This window comes from Dipodomys merriami, unplaced genomic scaffold (genome assembly GCF_024711535.1).
Source record: "Dipodomys merriami isolate MVZ:Mamm:240054 unplaced genomic scaffold, mDipMer1.0.p SCAF_82, whole genome shotgun sequence".
Lineage (NCBI taxonomy): Eukaryota > Metazoa > Chordata > Mammalia > Rodentia > Heteromyidae > Dipodomys > Dipodomys merriami.
In genome coordinates, this window is record NW_027206424.1 from 824,563 (window position 1) to 847,711 (window position 23,149).

The window sequence follows — 23,149 nt, forward strand, 5'->3', positions numbered from 1 at the left end:
CTGCTGGGGTGAATACTTGGGGTTGCATGCGCCCGGTGTCCTGTCCTCCAACCTCACACTTCCTCCTCTCCCCGCCGCTCCCATAGATGCCCACCCGGGTCCTGCGTGACACAAGAGGGGAGCAGAGCACAGGAGGTAGACCAGAGTCGGGCTGGCACTCCAGCCCTTGCACCTCACCTCCACTTCTGGACTTTTGCTGGAGATAAGGGTGTTAGATTTGTCTGCTCAGGACTGTTTTGAACCAAAATCCTCAGACCTCACACAGATGTGAGCCACTGGCACCTGGTTTCTACATTATTATTATTATTTATTGTTGGTCGTGGGGTTGGAACTCTGGGCCTGGGCACTGCCCCTCAGTTCTTCAGCTCAAGGCTAGCGCTCTACCACGAGCCACAGCCCCATTTCCCACTTTTTTTGCTTATGTGGGCCTCATGCATGCAAGTCAAGCACTCTACGACTAAGCCACCTTCCCAGCCCCCTACTTTAATTTTACATGCTTCCTTGCCAGCTTTTCCTGGTCCCTCTGTGCCATCTTCACACCTGCCTTTCAAGAACAAGTGCTTCTTGTTCGTTGTCTGACTTCAGTCGGGCAAGGCCTGGCCTTACCTAAGTTTCCATCAGCTCCCAGGTGCCAGGTGGGGACCAGGCTCTCACCATGCCAAACCTCCGGGGACAGACATCAACCATGTGCCATCCACAGCACCAAGATTTGGAGAGCCAAGGGTCCTGGATGGTTCCTTCTACTAACTTGAGTTTGATACGAGGTGAGTTTTGGGTGTCAGGTCATGAGGAATGGAGCTGACTCATGGACAGCCTTTGCCAACAAGGGCCTGTGGGAGGCGCTCAGCATAGGCCCAGCCTCCCGGTCTGGGGAGCATGGATAGTGCAGAGACCTTTCCTAACACCAGCCCTTATGGACTGAAAGACAGACATTCTAGGCTAGCACTTAAGAACTGGAAATGAAAATGTGGGGCATTTTCAAGTCTTTGTGCAGAATTGCACATTTCTAGGTAAGTCCCTCTCCGTCTCCAACGCTGGAGGAGCTGCTGATCTGACTGACCTGCACCAAGCGGAAGGTCTAGACTCAAATTACAACTGTCCATAGCTCACACAGGTCTTTTTTGTTGTTGTTGTTGCCAGTCCTGGAGTTTCAATTCAGAGCCTGGACACTGTCCCTGAGCTGCTTTTGTTCAAGGCTAGCACTCTAACACTTGAGCCACAGCACCATTTCTGGCTTTTTCTGTGTATGTGGTACTGAGGAATGGAACCCAGGGCTTCATGCATGCTGGGCAAGCACTCTACTGCTAAAGCCACATTCCCAGCCCCCAAGATCTTTTTTTCTTTGGTCGCAGGGCTTGAACTCGGCCTGGGCGCTGTCCCTACACTCTTCAGCTTAAGGCTAATGCTCTACCGCTTGAACCACAGTGCCACTTCCGGTTTTCTAGTGGTTTACTGGAGATGAATCCTACAGATTATCCTGCCTGGGCTGGCTTTGAACCATGGTCCTCAGATCTCAGCGTCCTGAGTAGCTAGGATGACAGGCATGAGCCACCAGTCTACTTCATACACAGCAAATTTCCTCATCACACAGACATGTTGACTGACTGATGTTTTCAGTGCAAAGCCATTTCCCCATGAACACAGCTTGGACTGCAAACCACACAAGGGAGAATAAGACACAGTAGTGAGCATACTCCATCAGTGTGGTTTATTTGATCTCAGGGTGCAGGGTCTGGAAGCCCGTGTGCACCTGGGCCAGGTTTCGGTGTCGGCCTTCTTGGAGGATAGTGAGGTGCATGCTGGGCCCCAGGGCTGGGCCTCTCTGACCTCCATGCTTCCACTTAGGTTTGAGGTAGGAGTTCGGCAGTGGCAGCTTCCCACGAGCCTGAGACTGCCACTGCCCCAAGGAAGAGCAGGGCCAAGACAGCTGCCTGGGGTGAAGCCCAGGCGCTCAGCAGCGGCCTTGGAGCTGCAGTGCCTTCTTGATGGCGGTGGCCAGGGCTTGCGGCGTGGGGCTCTCCGCGGTGCAGCTCACAGGCAGGCCTGCGGCAGCCAGAGCACGAGCTGTGCTGGGGCCGATGGCTATGAACTGCAAAGGAACGGAGGCAGGGCTTCAGGACCCAGCAGGGGCTGTGTGTGAGCTCTTCTGTTAGGACATCGCTCTTGTGTGAAGTCTTCAGCTCATCTGAAGCGGGCAGCCATGATCTCAGCATGAGCGAGCGCATGCCATCCCCAGGGTCCAGTAGAGCGAGGCCAGGAGGAAGAACAGGCAGAGGGCTGGGTGGCCAGGGCAAGTGCCTAGCCTGTACACAGCTCTGCTTCTGTTTCTGGAACCCTGCTGAAGGGCTGATCTGATCCTCAGTAAAACAGAGCTCAAGACTCACTCTCGGGTTTAGAAGAGAAATGAGAGCACGCCCACACAAGCTTGTTTTAATACTGAGTCTTATTCATGGAAAACCTCACTGTCCATCAGCGATGAATGCATAGTGAAGTGTGGTATATGGTAGCTTGGAATCTGGGCATGTGGTTCCAAGCTGCCCAGCACCCAGGAAACCAGACACACTTGGGGTGCTCAGAGCTCAGGACTGCACTGGGAATGCAGATCTTTAATGTCTATAGAATGCAACCTTTAAGCAAATCTCAAATTTTCACTAGCACTGAGCACTTTATTTAATACCTTGCTTTTTGGGCACCATATGCTCGAGAGTTGTATATGTTTGCAAAATGAAGGTCAGAAAAACTCAGCAGATCACACGATTTAAGCACAATTGACAATGTGGGACTGACAGAGTCTCCTGCATCCACTGAGCTGTGTCGTGTGTGAAAATGAAAGCATACTATTTGGGAATTTCTTTTGATGAATTTTATCTGTGTTTGATCAAACCTTGAGTAATCAATCCATGAATAAGGTAGGCTTCCTGAATATTCCTCTACTGGAGGTTGAACAGGCAAGGAATGAAGTATTGCTGCATGACCAACAAGGTGAACAACGCAGAGCCCAGGCCTGTGAGGCCACATACTCTGTGATTCCATCCAGAATGGACGAATACAGAGACAGAAAACAGATCAGTGATTGCTAGGGCTGAGGGGTACACAGCAGTATCTGTGGGTGGGTGCAGTTTATTTTCAGGTGATAAGAGTATTCTAGAATGAAAATAGTAGTGATGGTTGCACACTTTGTGACTATCCTGAACACCACTGGCTTATATTTTTTGAATTATATACCGACTAAGACAATTAAGTGTTATAGTTGGTGAATTCTACCTCAGTATGATACTATGTTTAAGAAAATTAAAGAAGTCCCTACGATGGGACCAGCACATGGCAACCGTGAAGATAGCAGGACAGTGTGTGGCCGGCAGCTTGGTCAGAGTGAGTCTGATCTGAGCCTTTTCCTCCCTCGGAATTCACAGATGATCACAAGATATACCTTTCTGGGGTACGGTCTTCCCGATACTGGACCCCAGGAAGACAATATGGGCTGGGAGGTGGCTGGGTCTGGGTGGCCTCAAGTTCTGTCCATGCCACGGGGCAGACTTAGGGTTGGAGCAGCGCAGTGCCCTGTGACATGCAGACCCTATGCCAAGCCTGGCGTCCCAGCCCGATGTCTCACAGTGCTCACTGTGCTAGGTGTGCAAACTGCAGAATTGATGCTACCTTCCTATTGCGGGGCCCCACGGGTGAGCTGGGCACCCAGTGACTCACTATCCGACTCGGACAGACTGCTTAACCTCTTTGAGCCTCAGTTTCCTGGCTGTAAAAGGACAATCATCCCTGTCTTGCTGGACACCTACATGAGAATTGCCTGAGCTATGCCTAGACGAACTCTGCCCCCTGCCCAGTTGCCCCTTGGGACAGGGTGGTGGATCACCATGGACAATGGCCAGCCATCATCTTCCTGGGTCACAGCGGTGTGACCAGGGGCAGGACACAATTCCTCAGCCTACCGCTCCAGTCTGGAGACGCGCCTGTGAGTGGCACCTGCAGTAGGGCAGCAGTTCAAGGGCATTTCCGTTAAGACACCCCAGGGCTGTGATTACTGGAGACTCACAAGTGTAGTTCCTAAACAATGCCAATATAAGTCCTTTTAGAACAGGAATGCTTACAAAAGGAAACTATCTGGCAGTGTTCAGCTGGGAATTTGGGAGGGGATGGGGGCCAGTGTGGGCACCGTGCCCTTCTCCCAAGTGCTTTACCGGGGGTCACTCTTCCAACCTCAGGACAGTCCATGCAGGGAGGACATGCACTGGTCTGTGAAGACTATGCGTCACAAATGAGGACAGGCTGAGGGAGGCCGTGGGTGAGGGCGGGGGCCTTCCAGCCCCACAGAGCGGCCCTGCCAGCTGCCTGGCCAAGGACCTCTGACCTGACGCACACACCCCAGCATCATTCATGGAAAAGATCTACGCCCAAAGAGCAGCGTACCTTAATTTGATCCATGTCTTCACCAGATAACTCCTGAATACACTTGAGGCTGAATTTAAGGCCAGAGGGACTGAAAAATGCGATGCTGGCTGGGACACCCTGTGGGGAAAGAGAAAAGGAGACCCGCTCCTTGAGAGACGGAGATGCTTCCTGGCTCCGCCAGCCCCGGCCACCCTGCTCGTGTGCGAGGGGAAAGGGAATGAGGAAGGCAGTGCCCTCCCTTGCTCGAGGCCCCCCAAGCTCAACCCAGACAGAGCAGTGGGCTCCGCGTGGCACGGCTCAGCCTGAGCCCCACACAGCGGAGAGCACTGGTCAGATCAGCCGTGCTTCACAAGAAGACTTCTGCCTGAATGATCTTCTCTAATCCTTACGAATGGTTGAGACAGGTCCACTCCCCGTTCACAGACGCAGAAAGGTGACTTCCTCAGTGCCACACAGCTGGGGTGGGAGAAGCACGTGGGAAAGCCGGCGCGGCTCCTTCTGCCCGGCCTGGGGGCCACCCTGCCAGCTCTTCCTGGACATACCACATACCTGTTTGGAATAGTGGCTGCCCAGGTTCTCTCGGATTCCCGGATGTGGAACTGTCTGATAGACATTTATGCTCTCCATAGGAATCCCTGGGCACAAGCAAAAGCAGGGGACAGACTGTAGTGTACTTGGGTGTGAGACAGCCGCCACCGCCCCAGCACACTGTCGGCAGGGGCCCAGCTATGACACAACCTCCAGGAACAAGCCACTCAGCCATTGAGACCAGCTCCATTATAGAAGACCAAGGGCAAGAAGCCATGATTTGAACCCATGGTTTGGACCCATGATGCCAGTGTGCATTTGTCCAACACAGGATGGTCACTGGCCACTCCATGAATCCCACACAGACAAGATTTAAAACACCAAGAAATGAGGTCCAAGGGCAGCTTGTGGGGGAGGCCAGAAGCTGGGAGCCCCGGCCTCTCTGTGGCCCTGTGTATGTTCTCTGGGCCTCAGGACCCCATCTCCAGTTCCCTGGGCCTCAGCGCGCCCCATCTCCAGTCTACAAAGTCAGTCACCTTTGTCCTTGAGCATTTTCGGCAGGATCTCTCCCTTGAGGGTCCCACAGGGAAACAGAAGAGGCAGGGCCGACGGCTCCCCTGAAAGCACACAGCCAGACTTGGTGAGAGCTCTGCCGGCCCAGCGGCCGCGCCAGTCAGGGGCTCCGGAGTCAGGGGCTCCGCTCCCGCATCTCAGTGCCAGCACCTGTGCTTGGGAAGAGCAGCTGCCACGCCTGACTGTGATGGTCATTAGATGAAGGACATACCAGGTTATGTGGGTGAGAAGTAAAATTCACCCAAAGTGTGCTGTCATTCGCACGTGTGCAATTCCTCTGGTCTGGAAGAGGCTTCCTGGCTCGCGGCCACTGTTTAGGACGCACATCTGCAGTTGAAGTCGGGAAGGTGAGGATCTGGCAAGAAGCCCTGGCTCAGCCAGGGCTCATGCTGCGGGGCAGTGGAGAACTGGCAGCCACGAGTGGCTCAGCGCGGCCCCCGACAGACACGACCCCTGGCACCTGCTCCCCCAGCGAGGCCCGGTGTCACCGTCTGTGCCCGCCACCCACTGCCACTGAAAAGCTAAGGGCACATTCAGCCCTAAGCCCTTGCAGTGAGAGTTTGAACAGCCATTTGTAACAATACCATCCAGCAGAACTGATGGGTTGTCAGATGCCAAAATTTCCCCCAAATGTGAAAACACTGAGAAGAACCATTTTCCCCACATCCATCCATCCGACACCAGGAATTTTAGCAGGAGTCACTCACCCACAGCATTACAAACTTCCCCCAGCCTTAACATCTCTCTGACACATGGTCTCCAGTGATAGCAGTCAGAAGAAACAAAACAAGTTCTCTCTGTACCGCCTCCTGGAAGCAGCACTAAACCACAGGAATAGCTGCGGGCTGTCTGTCTGAAGTGCATGTAACACTGCACACGGGTGGATGTTTCCTTTATTTAAAGTAAATACAAGAGGCAACAGAAGAGCTCACAGTGGATGGGGGATTGTTAACTATGAGGCCTGCTGGGTTCTTTTCCAGTGATGCCTTTTTCAAAGCTGTGTTCTTCACCCACTGCAGTACATCTGAGCCTAGGTGTATCTGCTGTTAACAGCCTATGATGGGAGGACGGGCAGGCGTGCAGGAGGCGAGGGGCCAAAACTCTTCCTGGAACAGCTATGAGAATACGGCAATAAGGCCCAAAGGCCTGCCAGGGTCTACCAGGGGATCTGAGCTCCTCAGTCTTATTCTGATCTCTATGTAGGAATGGCTGGGGGTGGGGGGGTGCTTAAGATCTGTCATGTCACGATGTGCACAAGATTGGGCAGTGGACGGCACAATGGTATAGGGCACCCAGAAGGCAGAGGCTGGCCTACTTCAACAGCCTAGCCAGGTGTCACCAGCTCAGCCAACTTCCCAGGAAAGGCATGGCCCTACTGCATAGAAAAACTGATATGCCCAGTGAGGGGTGATCTACTGCAGCTATCTCCCTTCATGAAGGCAAAGACAACTCACTCATTTGGAGATAAGCTTGATGTCTGTGGATTTTCCTCTCAACCCAAACACATCAATGCAACAGTTAATGTTGGCTGATTTTCAACCCAACTAGGCCAATCCAATGCCTAACACAGCGATTCTTGCACGGCCCCGCTCCCCCTGCGACGGGGAGGGCGCCTGGCATGCTGGGCTGTCAGGGCAGAGGGGAAGGGTGTTGCAGTGCCAGCACAGTACTAGGCAGCCGAGGAGGGGTCTGCAGATTTTGAAGACCAAAAGGCATGTGTTCGCTCTCTCTCTTTCTCGCTTGCTCTCTGTCTCGTTCTCTCTCTCTTGTGGTACTGAGGTTCACGTTTGCAAGGCAGGTGCTCTGCCTGCTACTTAGGCATGCAACCTATGTGTCTGCAGACCTGTAACCATACCCAGGTCTTGTGCTCTGAGCACTTGACGGCCCATCATGAGCAACTGAGGCCAAGGATTCTTTTTTTTTTTTTTTTGGTCGGTCGTGGGGCTTGAACTCTGGGCCTGGGCGCTGTCCCTCAGCTCTTCAGCTCAAGACGAGCGCTCTACCACTTGAGCTACAGTGCCACTTCTAGTTTCCTGGTGGTTTATTGGAGATAGGAGTCTCACAGTCTTTCTTGCCCGGGCTGGCTTTGAACCGCGATCCTCAGATCTCAGCCTCCTGAGTAGCTAGGATTACAGGCGTGAGCCACCAGCGCCCGGCTTCGAGGCCAAGGATTCTGAGGGAACCACAGTGCGCCGGGCTGCAGGGACTCCCAAGTGCGGGAGGACAGTTCACATGATGACCGGCAGCCTTCTTAGGACTCCGTCTCCTTAATGAAAGTTGTAACTGTCATCTATCCTTTACCATTTAAATTGTAATTAGGTTTCCTTTAGAAGAGACAGTTCTCCTGGGGGAGAACTGTCTATGAGTTATGAGATTGAATTAATTCATCTCAGTGGAGTTAATAGCACTAAATATTTGCAGTCGTGCCTTGCTTAAAGTAATAATAGTTAAGTAAAATAAATAGGCAATAACTAGGAATCAGCCTGTGTACCACAGCCCTGGAAATGGATTTTCAGCTTTTAACATTGAGCTTCAAAGTTCAGTAGGGGAGAAAATCATTAAAACCAAGTAGAATTTTATTTGGATATACTAATTACAAATGGAAGATTTATTATAGTCTATCTGCAAAGCTACAGACATATTGGCAATAAATTAGAAGTAACCAAGGCTTTTGGAAGGACGCAGAGCAGTGTGCCCCAGCAGCGACAAGGGTGAGTGTCCACGATATGAGTCCCGCATCCGTTACGGGACACGTGACAGCTCAGACATGATGCTGATCCTTCCTACTCCTGCTGGCATAGCAAGCCAAGCCGCCTGCTGGCTCTGGGCCTGAGATGAGCACTGAGTCAGGCCCCCCTCGGCCTCCTTCCAGAACCAAGGCATCAAACTGAATACAGCCCAGCCTCTGACCTGAAATGGGAAACAAACTGTCCTCCCATCTATCAACCCAATGCTTGTCCTTGTAAAAGCTGGCACTTTGTCTCACGAGGCGTGCAAGGATCTACCCTTACACTCATTGCAAATGTTTATAAAAATGTTTATATATATATATATAGTGTTCAATGCATGCCCTTCATCCTCATAAACAGCACTAGAAATACAAGGCCTGGCGTTGGTTTGCTCTCAGTCCCGCTGTGTCTTGCACCACAGACCCCTGAAGCAAACTCCTATGCCGATGGTAAGAACAATGACCATGGGGACAAATCACGCGACAAGGAGCTGAGCTAAAGCCAACCCTGGCCGGGGCGGCCAAACACCCACCCCAGTAGCAGTTGTCACCAGCAAATGGGGAAGATTTTGTATCCCAAATTACAGTCTCCTGAGCTATGTTTTCAGCTTCAGAGTATCCCATAGGACTAGCTTAGAAGTTTCTACAGAAAACTCGGCACTGTGTCTTTTAGCATAGGATACTGGTGCAAGGTCCTAGTGGAGCAAAGCAAGACATCCCTGAGTCCCCCTGGAGAGCAGTGCTTGGGCTACAGAGCAGCCCTGAGGGTGTGGCCCGGCTCTAAATGCTGCCATGGCAACTGGTCAGCACTGCGCACACGCCCAAACCCACATGTGAGCGGGATGAGCTTTTAGAACCTGCTTTTGGGGCTGGGAAGGTGGCTTAGTGGTAGAGTGCTGGCCTAGCATGCATGAAGCCCTGGGTTTGATTCCTTAGTACCACGTACACAGAAAAAGCTGGAAGCGCCATGTCTCAAGTGGTAGAGTGCTAGCCTTGAGCAAAAGCAGCTCAAGGACACGCCCAGGCCCTGAGCTCAGCACTGGCAAAAAAAAAAAAAACAAACCCTGCAAACCTGCCTTCTTCACTTCAAAAAATGCTTTGACTTCATCTGACAGCGAACAGCGAACAGCTGAACACACTTTGGACTGGGATCTTCACAAAGTATAAAGAGCAAGAAAACGGAAGAGCTTTGGAGGCAGCCAGACGCAGGCTCCGGCCCCTCCTAGTGCAGAGCGGCTGCCCCCAGCACTGGCGGCCCCTCTCCGCGCTCAGGTGTTTGCTCAGAGTGGCCAGAGCTGCCACTCCCCAGCCAGCGCAGCTGCCTGAGACAGGGAGACTCAGCAGGATGCCGCGCCCGCCCCTCCCAGTGTGCGCAGTGCGGGATTTGGCACTAGCAGGACGCTCCCCACACCCGGCCAGCGCAGCCTGCTTGCGGCTTGCTTGTTTTTGGTTTTTTTTGGATCACCCATCCACCCGTGAAACTGATACGATAGAAAGTACACATTCAGTCTTCACCCTGGTTCCGGCACACCGCGTCTACAGTGCCCAGAACTTGCTGAGGCACAGCGATGAGAGGAGCACTTCAAGCATAATAAGCTCTTTCCAACGTGACGGGGTTTAGACTCCTGGGGTGACTCTTCAGGAGGGGTGTTGGTAGACAGAGGAACGGACCCTGAGATCAGAGGCCTGGCGTCTTCGGCCCCACACCTGACCTCTGGGGAAGGGAAAGAGGCTTGGGTGCAACCTAAAAGCAACCTCCACACGACACCCGAGTTTCTGGGCTGACAGCCGCGGCTATGTGTCAACCTCAGAGCGGAAGCTCCGGAGGCGCCGGCTGTCCTCAGTCCTCACTACAACCAGGGGGCTTCTGTGAGACACAGTCGCAAGTTACGGAAGCTGAGGAGAGGCCTATGGGAAATACTGACTTGTAGCCCAGACTGGAGGGGACCCAAGTGGTTGCGGAAGCCCCGCCACGCTCGCGCCGCCCGCTTCTTCCCAATGCAGAACCACCCGAGCCCAGGTCCAGAGTGCTCACCAGCTCCAGGAACAGAGCCTCCCAGGCAGGCAATTCCTGGGTGACAGGCATTAGCCATTCACCTGGTCTGAAAATATTTTTGCCAAAACCAAACCATCTACTTTTGTTTCAAAGTCATGAGACCTTCTGAAGGTGTCTCCTCTCCCTTCTAACCCTAGTAACATCACCCAAGGGTGAGGACACGGTCAGCGGTCAGCACTCTGCCCCGGCGCCTGACCCTGCCAGCAGAGGCCAAAATCATTCTGGAAAGGAGTTGGCAAATAACACTCCTGGGTAGGAGCCAAATCCCAGAGCTGTGTACCGTCTACAGCTGCTCTCCTGCCACAGCTGCTTTTACCAGTTTTGATGGCGAACACTGCTCGCAAAGCCTACAACGCCTGGCCCTTCTGCCCTTGGGCAACTTCCCAATTTCCTCCTCAGTACCGTACGGTAAGAGGACTCCGCTTCAGTCCTGCGTGGCCATGCGAGCCCCAGTCCACAGCTGGAATGGCGCACAGGGGAGGGAGGCAGATGCAACCTAGGGTAAGACCACCGCCCTACACAGCACAGCACGCTTCGTCTTCCCATCCCTCGCTCCAAGGATCTCTGCTCTGTATCCTTCAGCCCAGAACTCCATAATTAGCTGATTCCCACTGAAACACAAACACCTGAAAAACAGTGCCACTCGACACCCTCTTCCACATTTGGCTTAACATTGAGCTTCTGGAGTCAGATCTTTCCCTGGGAGCAAGTATTTTGGGGGGAGTTAAAGAAGAGCAGTTCCTCAGAGGAAGAGAGCAAGCGCTCAGACGGGAGAGCAGCAGCGAGCACCGGCGCCTCTGCTGTCCTCGGGAGCCCTTCAGGTGGCCTCTGCGCAGCCTCGTCTCCACACGTTTTCCTCTGAGGGTCGCTCAAGTGTTACTCAAATCTTTTGGGATAGGAGGGAAAGGGACGCAGCCCGAGCCTCGCACGCACGCACGCTCTCTCTCACACACACACAATGTAAACAGTCACTGTTACGCACAGGTTCCAGTCCTTGAGCCCGAACACCTCTGAGAACACACCCTGAGCTAGCAGCTGCGGCACCAACAAACACTGGGTGCGTCTCATTTGGGGTCATACTCACTGGAACAAATGTACTCCGCAAGCTTTTCTGCATTTCCAGAGTTTTCTCCTTCAGTATCCAGGCCAATTTTACTCACTGGAAAGAAACAAAGAAATGTATTTCCTTAAATGGCTATCAAAGTCTTTTTGTTTCTATATGGCTTTCAAATGTGCACATCCCAGGGCAAATGGCTTTATAAATTGCACCCAGGTCGAATAGGAAGCTCACTGATGTCCCGCTGGAGAGGGAGCTGCTGGTCCTGGCCTGACACTTTGTCTGGATTCACCCTTCAGAACTTCGTGACTCATCTCCAAGAGTTGAAAACACCAAACCCGTGGACCTAAGACTGTATGAGGCCCTGGGAAAACCAACCTCTGGCCGCAGGGAAGGAGCTCAGTGAAGGCTACGTTCTGACCAGTCAGAAGATGGCCAGCTTTTGGGATCTACCACGCTTTGTAGTCTCTAGAAAACCCTTGTTTTAAGCTGGACACTGGTGGCTCACGGCTATAATCCTGGCTGTTCAGGAGGCTGAGAGCTGAGGACTGAGGTTCGAGGCCAGCCCAAGCAAAGAAGCCTGTAAGACTCTCATCTCCAATGAACAAACAAAAATCCAGAAGGAGCTGGGTGCCGGTGGTTCACATCTGTAATCCTAGCTACTCAGGTGGCTGAGATCTGAGGATCACGGTTCAAAGTCAGCCTGGGCAGGAAAGTCCGTGACTCTTACGTCCAATAAAACAAAAAAACAAAAACAAAAACACCAGAAAACCGGAAGTGGCACTGTGGCTCAAGTGGCAGAGTGCTAGCCTTGAGCTAAAGAGCTGAGGGAAAGTGCCCAGGCCCAGAGTTCAAGCCCCATAACCAACCCCCACCCCCCCCAAAAAATAAAAAAAAGCCAGAAGTGGAACTGTGGCTCACATGGTAGAGCTAGTCCTTTGAGCACAGAGGCTTAGGGTGTCTAAGCCCTGAGTTCAAGTCTCAGGACCAGTACACACACACGGCCCCAGTTTTGTGAGGGAGACAGGCCTGCTTGGAAAGGAGTTACGTGCAGACATGGCCAGGCTGAGGAGGCGGGAAGGGAGGACGAGGACACCCAGCTCAATGAATGCAGGTGGTTTCGGGTGTGGGAGGGGCTGCCCCAGCCACTCTGTGAGGCTGTGACGTGAGCAAAAGGCAGACGGACCTCGGCTCTGGCTCTTCCACACAGGAAACCCATGGCCAATCTGCTGAGGACACTGACGAGGAAGACTTCCTGCAGAGACGTGGCTGTGGGCATGCTACTCAGGAGCCGCTCAATACACTGCCTAGCCACAAACGATGGCCGCAGCGCAGACGCCACCGGCTTCTCACTAACGCATCATGTGAGCAGATGTAAACTGGCGTGAAGTATAGTGGCCCCCAGTGTTCCCTGGGATTCAGGCCCGTGTCAGCCTTTCCACCTGTGTGAATGGAGCGGAAGGTGGTGGAAGGGCGGGTGTCATCTCTGAGATGAGGTGGCTGTGGCGGTGGCTTCTGGTGTGCGTGCTCTCTTGGCTGTCCTGTAGTGAGAGCACTGCCTGTCTCCGGAGCTCTAAGGGAAGGCCCCCTAAGTCGAGGGCCTGGAACGCGATCTGTTGACAGCCACGGCGTGAGCTGGCAAGCAGACAGCTGCCATGTCCCCCGGCCCCAGACCATCTGTGCTTGCTGGGCTACCTTTCCAGTTCCTTACCTAGAGAAGCAGTAGCATTTCCAACCACATACACAGGCTTAGCATTCCAGTTCTCCTTCAGAGACTTTTCCCAGGCTGCAAAACATGAAACTAGATATGAGCTGCAAATATCAAAGAAGCCACTCTGATTTTTGCCATGAGCTTTTATTTGTCCTGAGAAATTCATAAGCAAAGCAGATTATAACCAAACAAACAGCATCTCACATTGTACTCGATCTAATGTGAAGTGAAACCTCTTAGTACGACTACTTAATAATAATAATAAAAAGGATAATAACATCTCAAACTAAAATTCCATTTTCACATCATCCATATCTGCAGGCAGCACTCACTTTGGTAAGGGTTTCAGCATGCTTGCCTGAGTTTACTCATTTACACAGATGACATTTCAAGCATTGGCATTGTATAGCAAACAGAACAAAACAGAATTTGAAGAATTAACCTGCAAGGTGATATTATGATAAAAATCTAAGCTTTAAAGAAAAAGTCACTGGTTCTAAAAAAGTAACCAGTCTAATAAAACAATACATCAGTTTAAATTGGGACGTAAATCTGAAAGTAGTCAATAAAGTATAATCTCAGATGAGAAGGCCTATTTATTATCTAATAGGCATAGTATATTTTACCCTCATTAACAGACAAAATATTCAGTGACAAAGAGAGAGCTTCACATATGGATTAAAGATCTACAAAGAAGGTAGGTTAGCCCGGTGCTAGGAGATCATGCCTATAATCCAAGCTGCTCAGGAAGCTCAGATTTGAGGTTCACGGTTCAAAGCCAGCCCAGGCAAGAAAGTCTGTGAGACTCCTATCACCAGTTAACCACCAGAAAACCTGAAGTGGAGCTGAGGCTCAAAGTGGTAGAGCACTAACCTTGGATAGAAAAGCTCAGGGACAGCACCAAGGCCCTGAGTTCAAGCCCCATGACCAACAACAACAAAAAAAGAAGATGGGTTATATAAATGTTATAAGGCCACAGGGGTTTCACACACTTGTAGAAAGAAGGTAAAGAAACAACATAGTTTAACCTGCCTATAAATGTGACATGAGCCTAACTTGCCCCTCAACTCAATTGTGCTACTGTACATTAAAATTCCTCTTAAACAGCCACCTGAAACACACTCTCACCTTCTTCCCTACCCTACTAATGTTAAGTAATATTAGAAAATTACCCGTACTAGAACAACCTTTTCCAAGGCTCACAGCACAACAGTGACGGCGCCGGCCCTAGCTTCGGACAGAAAAGCCTGTCTGCAGAGCCAGCTCTGCCCGTCAGCCGGGCTAGTCAGGCCACCCCCAACATTTCTTCACCCACAATGGGGTGCACAGTACCTCTGTGGTAGACGGTTGGGGGAATCAGTTTGGAAGTGTATGGGAAATGCTTTTGGAACTGTTAAACAGGACAGCAGTGGCCGTGTCCATTCTGGGGTTTCTCCTTCATGAGCTTCACTCTCTTGAGACGAAGCCCCTGAAGTTCCCTAGGAGAGGACAGCATGCTCCTGGCCTTCCCTCTGTCCACGCTGGAAACAAGTGGCTCCAGCTCTGAGCTTCTTGGCACGCTCGCCCGGCGCGTTCTCTTCCACGGGAGGCCGTGAGCACAGGGACGCACGGCCACCACCGCGGGTCACGCACGCACTGCCCCGAGCCAGGAGCCTGCCTGCGTGCTCCTCTACAGCACGCAAGGTTGTGCAGCGAGGACACAGAGCCGTGGCGTGACACTGCATGCTCTTGAGAGCTTTGTGCCCTGGGTGTTTCAGGCCCACTTTCCCAGGGGCTTGACGCATGGCATGCACTTCATGGGGTAGGCTGGGGACGACACCTGGCAGAGTGGGAATCTGGCCACAGTGGTTCTCGGGAGTAGAACAAGCCTGCAATGCAGGGGTTATGAGGCCTGCTCAAGGCCAAGGACACTGAGGGGCAGAGGTCAAACGCTTGCCAAGGTCAGAATGGCTGTGTGAACCCAGACCTAAGGCGCTCTGAAGTCTACACACTGCTACCCACACCTGCTACACCTCCACCCCGGAGCGCAGCGCCTTGTACTGAAGGGGAACACACATGAAGGATTTAACTCAGAGCCTGATGCACAGCAGGCTCTCCATGAACATTAGCGCAGAGGCTGCTCAGTGGAGCTCAGAAAGGTCATCTGAAACGGGGGTTTGGAGAATGGGTCTTGCCTGGGCACACCACTGCCAGGGAAGCAGAGGAAGAAAGTCCACGAGATGGCAGGCCACATGGGTGCGGCGGGCATGGGCCATTCCTCATACTTTGCTAAATTCTCTTGTCATTAGGGAAGTGGTAACTCTCCTATTTCCAGAGGGAAAAACTGGCTCCTCATCCATTCTGAGGGGAGACACAAATGTCCAGGGAGAGAACATTTCAAAAGCAAGGAGAGACGCCCACCCCTGCCTTCCCCCTGGCTCCTGACCCCCAGCCTCAGCGCACAGCGCACAGCACACACCTCCGGCAAGAGCGCAGCAGCCTGCAGATCTGGTGTCTGAGGGAGAAACAAGAGGAAACAGAAGCCCAGCGCTCAGAGCAGCCCACCTCACCTCCAGTTTTACTCTTTTTCTCCAGACACAGCTCCACCGCTTCCACTGCTCTGGGGCTGGTAAGGATGAGTCCCCCGTAATCCTCGGGATGAGACAGCTGCACACCAAAAAGCAAGAGAGGCCCCGCCTATGACCGCTCCCAAGGAGCTGTGACCACAATCCCACGCACCTCCTGCTTGTGCGGGGAGTGGCGCCGCAGCTCCTCCCACCTCCACCCTGCACCACCAGTGCTGACTGCGGACCAGGAGCTATGCCCGGCCTCGGGCCAGGGGAGCTAGTTCACTGGAGCGGCACTGCCAGCAAGAAACTCACAGGATGCTGCCACACGCAATGAGCATGAGGGGAGCGGGGGACAGGGGAGGGGGTGGGGGGACAGGGGGCGGGACAGGCCGCCTCACCCCGCCTGCGGCAGTGGGCAGAGTTCATGCCACCCCAAGGTTCCCCAGGTAATACTGATGATGTCCTTCCCAACATTTACATGTGCCATGGTGGGCTGCACTCTACATCTGATTCCACAGAAGCTGTGGGCACTGAATCTTGTGTTCTGCCATGCTGGGGAATCTAAACAAGAGCCTCATGCATGCCAGGCAAATGTTCTACCACGGGGTTACCCCCTCAGCCTTCCAGGACAGTGGCCTGTCTCCTGGACTATCTGCCTCCTACCCCTGGCAGAACTACAAAAGCCCTGGGTTGGAGTCCAGCCCTACTTCTAATGGCTAGAGGCCTTGGCTGAGTTGCCTAACCTAGAACTTCAGTTTTTGTTTTTATTTTTATTTTTGGTCAGCTGTGGGGCTTGAACTCTGGGCCTATGTGTTGGCCCTCAGCTCTTTGGCTCAAACCAACTCTACCACTTGAGCCACAGCGCCACTTCCAGTTTTCTGAGTAGTTTATTGGAGGTTAAGAGTCTCACGGACCATCCTGCCCAGGCTGGCTTTGAACTACAGTGCTCAGATCTCAGCCCCCTGAGTAGCTAGGATGACAGGCGTGAGCCACTGGCGCCTGGCAGAACTTCAGTTTTTAAACTGGGAACACAGCTTTCCAGTCTGCCATGCGGAGGTCAGGCAGATTGAATGAGAAGATGAATAAAAAGGTCCTGGAGCTCTGAGGCGGCGCTGGCCCGGCCCTGTCTAAATCTGCCCCGCGCCATGGAGCTGGAAGTGGCTCAGGGAAGGAAGATGGCAGGGCAGTGTGGCAGTCTGCATCGGCCAGTGGTAAAATGGGCTAGAATGGGTCAGCGAGGATCTTACATTAACACGGGGTTCAGAGACCATGGGCCTTACCTTCTCAGAGAGACTGGAGAGAGACAAAAACTCAAATGACAGCACAGGAACCAACGTGGCTTGAAGTCCATGCAGTGCTAATTCCTGCAAATGAAAGCAACGCAGTTGTGGACTGGCCGGGACTGTTTTGAAAATAAGCAAAGGGTCAGTGTCATTCCACCACGTAAACCAGGCCCCACTCCAATACACATCAGTTATAATCAAGCTGAGAAAATAATTTTCTAAGTTATCTATGTGTTGATTACTCACATGTATTTTGAAATAGTATCACACTAACAATTTATCCCATGCCACAGCCACTGAGTTCGAGCCCCCTACCACCCAGTACCGGACACCTGGACTCCATTACAAGGGAGCTTTAGTTTAGCGGGGTGGGGGGAGGTGCGGCCACTTACCCTGATGTAGGGATCCTGGCCGCAGTCATTCCCCTTTGAGTCTTTCAGTAAAAGAACTTTCATGATTGCCTGGCTGTCTTTATGGGCACTGTGACAGAGGAAGGAGACAGGTCTTAATTAAATGTCAAAGACTCTGAGGACAGAGCGTGAGAGGAGGTAGGTAACGGCCCCTCACTGTGACTGAGCATTCCTGGCTGTTCTTTCTGCAGACTGCTGTCACTGATAAGGTCAAGCGGGAGCATGTTAGCAGCTGATATCACCTGGGAAGGCAGATGAAAGCCATTAGCGAAAGTCAAGTGTCCCACGCAAACATTCGCCATTCAGAGAAGGCCTACACATTCTGGCTTGCATTAGTAACAGACAAATGACCATCTCACATTTTAAGGCATAAATGATTATTTTCATTTCACAATAAATGTACTAACCAGTTCCTAGATAACTTAGAAAATGATTACACCAACTTGATTATATCATCTGCCAAAACAATTTTTATTGGAGTGGGGCCTGGTTTAAGTGGTAGAATGCTTGTTTAGCAAGTATGAGGCCCTGAGTTAAATTACCAGAACTGGGAAGGAAAAAAAGATGTGTATAGATGTTGCCATGTGTTACAATATGGAGAAGGACTTGTTGATATGTTTCTAAAGCTTTATTTTTTTCTTTCTCCAATTTTACTTCTAAGTATAAATAAGAAGGCACTACTGATAAATGTGTATAAATAACATGAAAATGTTCACCTTGGCATTTTTTTTTACTTCCTTTTTTTTTTTTTTTTTGTTAGGGGGCAGGCAATCCTGGAACTTGAACTCAGGGCCTGGGTGGTGTCCCTGAGCTTTTTGCTCACAGCTTGTGCTGTACCATTTAAGCAACAGCTCCAACTCAGCTTTTTGATGGTTAATTGGAGATAAGAGTCAAAACCTTTTCTGTCCAGGTTTGGGCTGGCTGTGAACCATGATCCTCAGATATCAGTGGCTGGAGTAGCTAGGATTATCATCGGCATGAGCCACCAGTACCTGGTGGCCCTGGTATTCTTTATTATTAGAAATAGCTGGAAATAATGTAAATATTACAGTGAGAGAATGGTTACATAAATGATGGTGCAATGTCACAAAAATCATTAAAATATTCAGAAAGAAATTAATTACATGGATTATTTAATTGAAAATGTTATACAAAATGCAAGATTTGGTTATATAAATAGTATGAAAACATATATATGAAAGCCTAAGAATTAATAGTACTTATTTCTTACTGCTATATTAGTGACTTTTTTTTAGTTTTCTCAGGATTACCCCAAATTTCTGAAAATAATGAACATTATACTTGAAATAAGAGGTAGAACACATAATAACTTCCCACAGGTCTCCAATAAAAGCTACTGAAGATCTTTTCTTGAAATGCAAAACATCCCATAATAGCACTATACCCATAAGTATTTAATATTGTAGGCCGTGGCTGATGAGAGTTAACAGAACACATGGTTAGAAGTAAAGATGTAACTCTAGGAGCCAGATTTGTATGCTACTACTGATTATGTCCTAGCATATTACATCTATGGAAAATATTTTATCTATGGACCACCTTGGCTCAGAATGAGTTGCTCTGCATTTAAGCAACCACAAAAAATAATTATGAAATCAGATTCTAATTATTATTGCTTCCTAATACTAGAGTGATTGATTTGGGAACCTGGCAATGTGGCTTGCCATTTTCTGAGGTCTCAAAATGTCTCACACCCAGAAATTAGGCCACCCTTCTCACTATGGTCATTTTTATGTCACTTTGGCTAGGTTATCTGAGCCATAGTCTTTTGTTTTTCCTCTAGATGATTGCACTGATGGGGGGTGGGGGAAGGTTGGCAGGGCCTTGCTACGTAGCCCAGGCTGGCCTGGAACTTGTGATCCTTCTGCCTCTGCCTTCCCATTGCCAGGATTACAGGTATGTGCCACCACACTGACCTATGATGGTTAATCCTGGCAGTTAGACTGACTGGACAGAGAAGCACCCAGGGTGTAGAGGGGTTGCCAGGGGCGATTAACTTATGGAGAGAGCACCTGCCCTGAATGTGGGAAGTTCCATCACACAGGCTTGGGGGCGTGGATGGAATTGGAGGAGGAAGAAGTCAGCTGGCACCAGCATCCACTTATTATTCTCTCTGCATTCGTTAATACTCTCTCTCTCTCTCTCTTTCCTAGCTGCCATGTGAACTGCTCTATGGCTCCATGTCCTCCCCTGATGGACTGAAACTTCTGGAACTATGAACCAGAACAAAGAAATTCCTCCTTTAAGCTGTTCTCTGGGTTATTTTGGACACAACTATAAAAAGCTAATGAACATAGCTGCAGTTCCCAGTTATTCATAAATACTCTGAAGGTATTTTGGCTTTTATTGAGGGAGATTATCCTAGAAATTATGGGTGGGCCTGACTCAATCAGTCCAAAGGCCTTAACAAGAGTTAAGAGCTGAGCTTCCGAACCTATGGGCACAGGTTCAGCTTCAACCAGAATGTTCTGTGGATTCTGACCTGCCTTCTTACTCCTCACAGGTGTACAAAGCAATCATCACTTGCAACAAATCTCCAGGGATCCCATATGCCATTTAATGGTAAGTAAATCTTGGCATTTTCTGAGGCATAAATTCTTCTGGGGGCCCCCACAAAGGCTGCCACCTATTATAGATACTAAAAAGCCAAAACAGAATGCAGTTTGAACCCTTTCCATGTCTCACCACAGTCCTTGGCTCTCAGTGTTCCATGTTTTCAAAGGATAGTTTAGTAATACTTTCAAGTAGCAGTAGACAAGTCTCTCCCATCAGTGTTTTCTATTTACTACTCAGAGAAACCAAATCCCTTAAGCCCAAATCTCCTTTAGGGAAATGAGGTCTGCATTGTTTGCTGGAGTGTGAGTGGTAATTTCAGTACTAACAAGGGCCACAAGATGGTACCATGAGATGCTAGGAGCTAGTCACCTCTCCAGGGAGAGCTCTCTAGGGGAGGTGACACTGAGACCTGCATGACAGTGAGAAGTGTGTTAGGAGTCTCCCAGGGTCTCCCCAGGAAAGAAGTGTGTGTTAGGAGGTCCAGGGTCTTCTCAGGAGAGAAGTGTAAGGTAGTTCTAGTACAGCAAAGGTGCTTTTGGAGTTCATGAGAAAAAAGAATCCCCCAAAGATTCAAGATTGTGCAGCGATGGGATCCACACATCAGAACCATTCAAGATTGTGCAGCGATGGGATCCGCATATTAGAACCACGGGCTTCTGTGGCTGCAGGCCATGGTAGCTTAGGCAAAAGTGATCCTGGCATGGGTAAGTTGTAGAGGTGACACTGGCTTTAAGAGTGGGTTGGGAGTCGGGCACCAGTGGCTCACGCCTGTAATCCTTGCTACCCAGGAGGCGGAGATCTAAGGATCATTATTTGAAGCTAGCCCAGCCCAGGGAAGAAAAGTCCACAAGACTCTGATCTCCAATAAACTACTCAAAGCCAGAAGTGGCACTATGGCTCAAGTGGTAGAGCACTTCCCTTGAGCAAAAGCAGCTCAGGGATAGTACCCAGGCCCTGAATTCAAGCCTCATGATCAACAACAACCAACAACAACAACAAAAATAAAGCCATGCAGTCTTATTAAAGAAGAGTCAAACTGCTGCAAAACGTAGGTGGAAACAGACCTTGTCAGTCTTAACTGGTCTAGCAGTGCAGCAGATTGCCAGCTGTCTGGAAATATCCCCAGATCCTTTCTTCACAGAAATGGAACGCCATTGTACTTTGGGGCATATGACCACCTCAATGAAAATATGGCGCTGTTGTTGCCTGGTGGTTAGGCTCTGGCTGACAGGAAGAAGGTGAAGCGGTATGTACAACTTACGGAAAGGAAGTGTGAGTTTCCCCCTTCCCTGTTTTTCCTGTTGGATAGATCATGGGCCACGTGGCTAGCCCCCTTGTACATGATGTAAGGATGCTAGAACAAGACAGAAGGAACATGGTCCTATTTGTATGACAGAACTAGTATGACACAAACTAGGACTATCCCATCAGAGAAAAGTAAAGTTTTGTTAATCCACTGTTTGGATTTCTTTTTGGGTGGCAGTGAGCTTGAACTCAAGCCCTGTGTGTGCTCATCTCCACAATAGCACGTGAGCAAATCCAGGGTCCATAGACAGGTTGATAATGAAGTGTGGCATGTATGTGCAAAAGGGAATTATGTAATCTTAACAAGGAGAAATGCTGACACAGGAAGAGTGCTGTATGATTTCACCTAAATGAAGCTCATAATCAAATTTCAAGATGAAAAGTAGAAAGGTGGTTGCCAGGTAGCTGTACAAGGAGATAATGAGAAGTTGTTTACTGAAGTTTTCTGAGATGGAGAACTAAGGAAATGGGATGGCGGTGATGGCTGTGTAACTACGTGCATGCACTCATGCCACTGAAACTACACATTCAAAAATAAGTCAATTGATTGCTTTTATCCATGATGCCCTGGTGCGACAATACTGCCATGGTGGCATGGTGCTGTAAAAGTTATTTTTCTGATCCTGGCTTTTTAATAGGTGTACATTACAGGAGTGCTTTTAAGGGCCATTTCAAGGCACCTCCCACGGTGTGGACTCTGCTGTGTCAAGGAAGATTACTATCCACAATATGGCCAACTAGACTGAGACATTTTCAGAAGGATGCATTTCATCAAGCAGAGTGTGGGCTGACAGGGAGCCTGAGGGTCTCCTGACCTTTATTTATTTGTCCATTGTGGGGCTTGAACTCTGGGCCTGGGCGCTGTCCCTCAGCTCTCCAGCTCAAGGCTAGCGCTCTACCACTTGAGCCACAGCACCACTTCCAGCTGAAGAATCAAACCCAGGACCTCATGCATGCGAGGCAAGCATTCTACCACTGAGCCACCTTCCCAGCCCCTCCTAACCTTCCTTTATGTTATGAGAAGCAGAAAGGTGTTCATGCTGCACTCAACGGGGTTTTTTAGAATCAAAACATATCTGATCCCTGACCATCTTTTTACAAAAAAAAAAAAAAAAAATAGAGATGTCATTCTCAGAAAGCCTGCTATCTTCTCTAACAATCCTGTATTCCAAAGGGTAACTTTCACAACAGGTGCAAGTCGATAACCTGTGGATGATCTGCCTGTCAGACCCACTTCTGTAGTACAGACAGTAACGATCAAGGAGTCTCGAGTAAGAATCCAGCTTTTCTTGAATGGATCTGACCGGGCTGGGCCGCTTCCGGCGGCTGCCGCGGCTCTTTCCCTCGAGTTCTGTCCCGAGGGGCTCAGGTCTCCGGCTTAAGTCGATCCCACTGGCCCGGGAGCACCGCAGGCCGCGGCGTCCGCAGCGCCTCCCGCAGGGCCGGGAGCAGCCACGCCGGCCAAGGCTCGCCCCGGGCAGGCGGCGTCCTCGAGGGCTTTTGGGGCGGTGGGGCCGGGTCCCCATGGGGTCGCGCATCGCTCGGTGCGCGTGCGCGGCCAGCTGCACCTACCTCGCGGGGCTGGCGAGGCCGAGGCCGGACCTGCGCCGCCTGGGGGCGGCCCTGCACGCACGCACGCACAGCGCCCGCACTCTGCAGGGTCGGCGGGGGAAGGGGCAGGGTCCCGCGGTCCCCGCGAAGAGACCTCAGGGGCTGCAGGACGACGACAAGGCCCCGCCCTTCACTGGTAGCCTGGACTTCCGGGACGCTGCCGACGCCGGGTCGCGCGTCGCTCAGGCCCCGGGGCCCCGGCCCCGCAGCTCGCAGCTGGGAGGTCGCGCAGGCGCACTGACATCCAGACCGCGGCGGAAGGAAGCTGGTTGCATGGATCGAACCACTGTGCGAAAGAAAGGGGGAGCCGTGCACGGAGTGAGGGGAGAGGACGGAAAGAGGAAAAACAGCCCC

General features: G+C 51.0%; 1 protein-coding gene and 1 long non-coding RNA gene across 3 annotated transcripts; one reads left to right on the forward strand and one right to left on the reverse strand.

The window, feature by feature from the left end:
• Window positions 1–640: 640 nt before the first annotated feature.
• LOC138819867 (uncharacterized) lies at window positions 641–22,264 on the forward strand. Its single transcript, XR_011369658.1, has 4 exons — window positions 641–764; window positions 19,477–19,654; window positions 19,827–19,885; window positions 20,668–22,264. It is a non-coding gene; the product is annotated as an uncharacterized lncRNA (long non-coding RNA).
• LOC138819866 (uroporphyrinogen-III synthase-like) lies at window positions 1,683–22,973 on the reverse strand. Of its 2 annotated transcripts, none has more exons than XM_070011466.1 (10): window positions 22,757–22,966; window positions 17,285–17,372; window positions 16,890–16,973; window positions 15,610–15,706; window positions 13,061–13,135; window positions 11,377–11,451; window positions 5,472–5,552; window positions 4,957–5,042; window positions 4,426–4,524; window positions 1,683–2,089 (listed from the first exon to the last, which is right to left on the reverse strand). In XM_070011466.1, exons 2-10 carry the CDS (start codon window positions 17,345–17,347, stop codon window positions 1,952–1,954), a joined length of 798 nt encoding a protein of 265 aa, XP_069867567.1. In that variant the 5' UTR covers window positions 17,348–17,372; window positions 22,757–22,966; the 3' UTR covers window positions 1,683–1,951. The 2 variants fall into 2 exon arrangements, with proteins under 2 accessions (XP_069867567.1, XP_069867568.1); XM_070011467.1 differs by lacking the exon at window positions 1,683–2,089 and adding an exon at window positions 2,096–3,981 and having other exon boundaries at window positions 22,757–22,973.
• Between the last annotated feature and the right edge of the window lie 176 nt (window positions 22,974–23,149).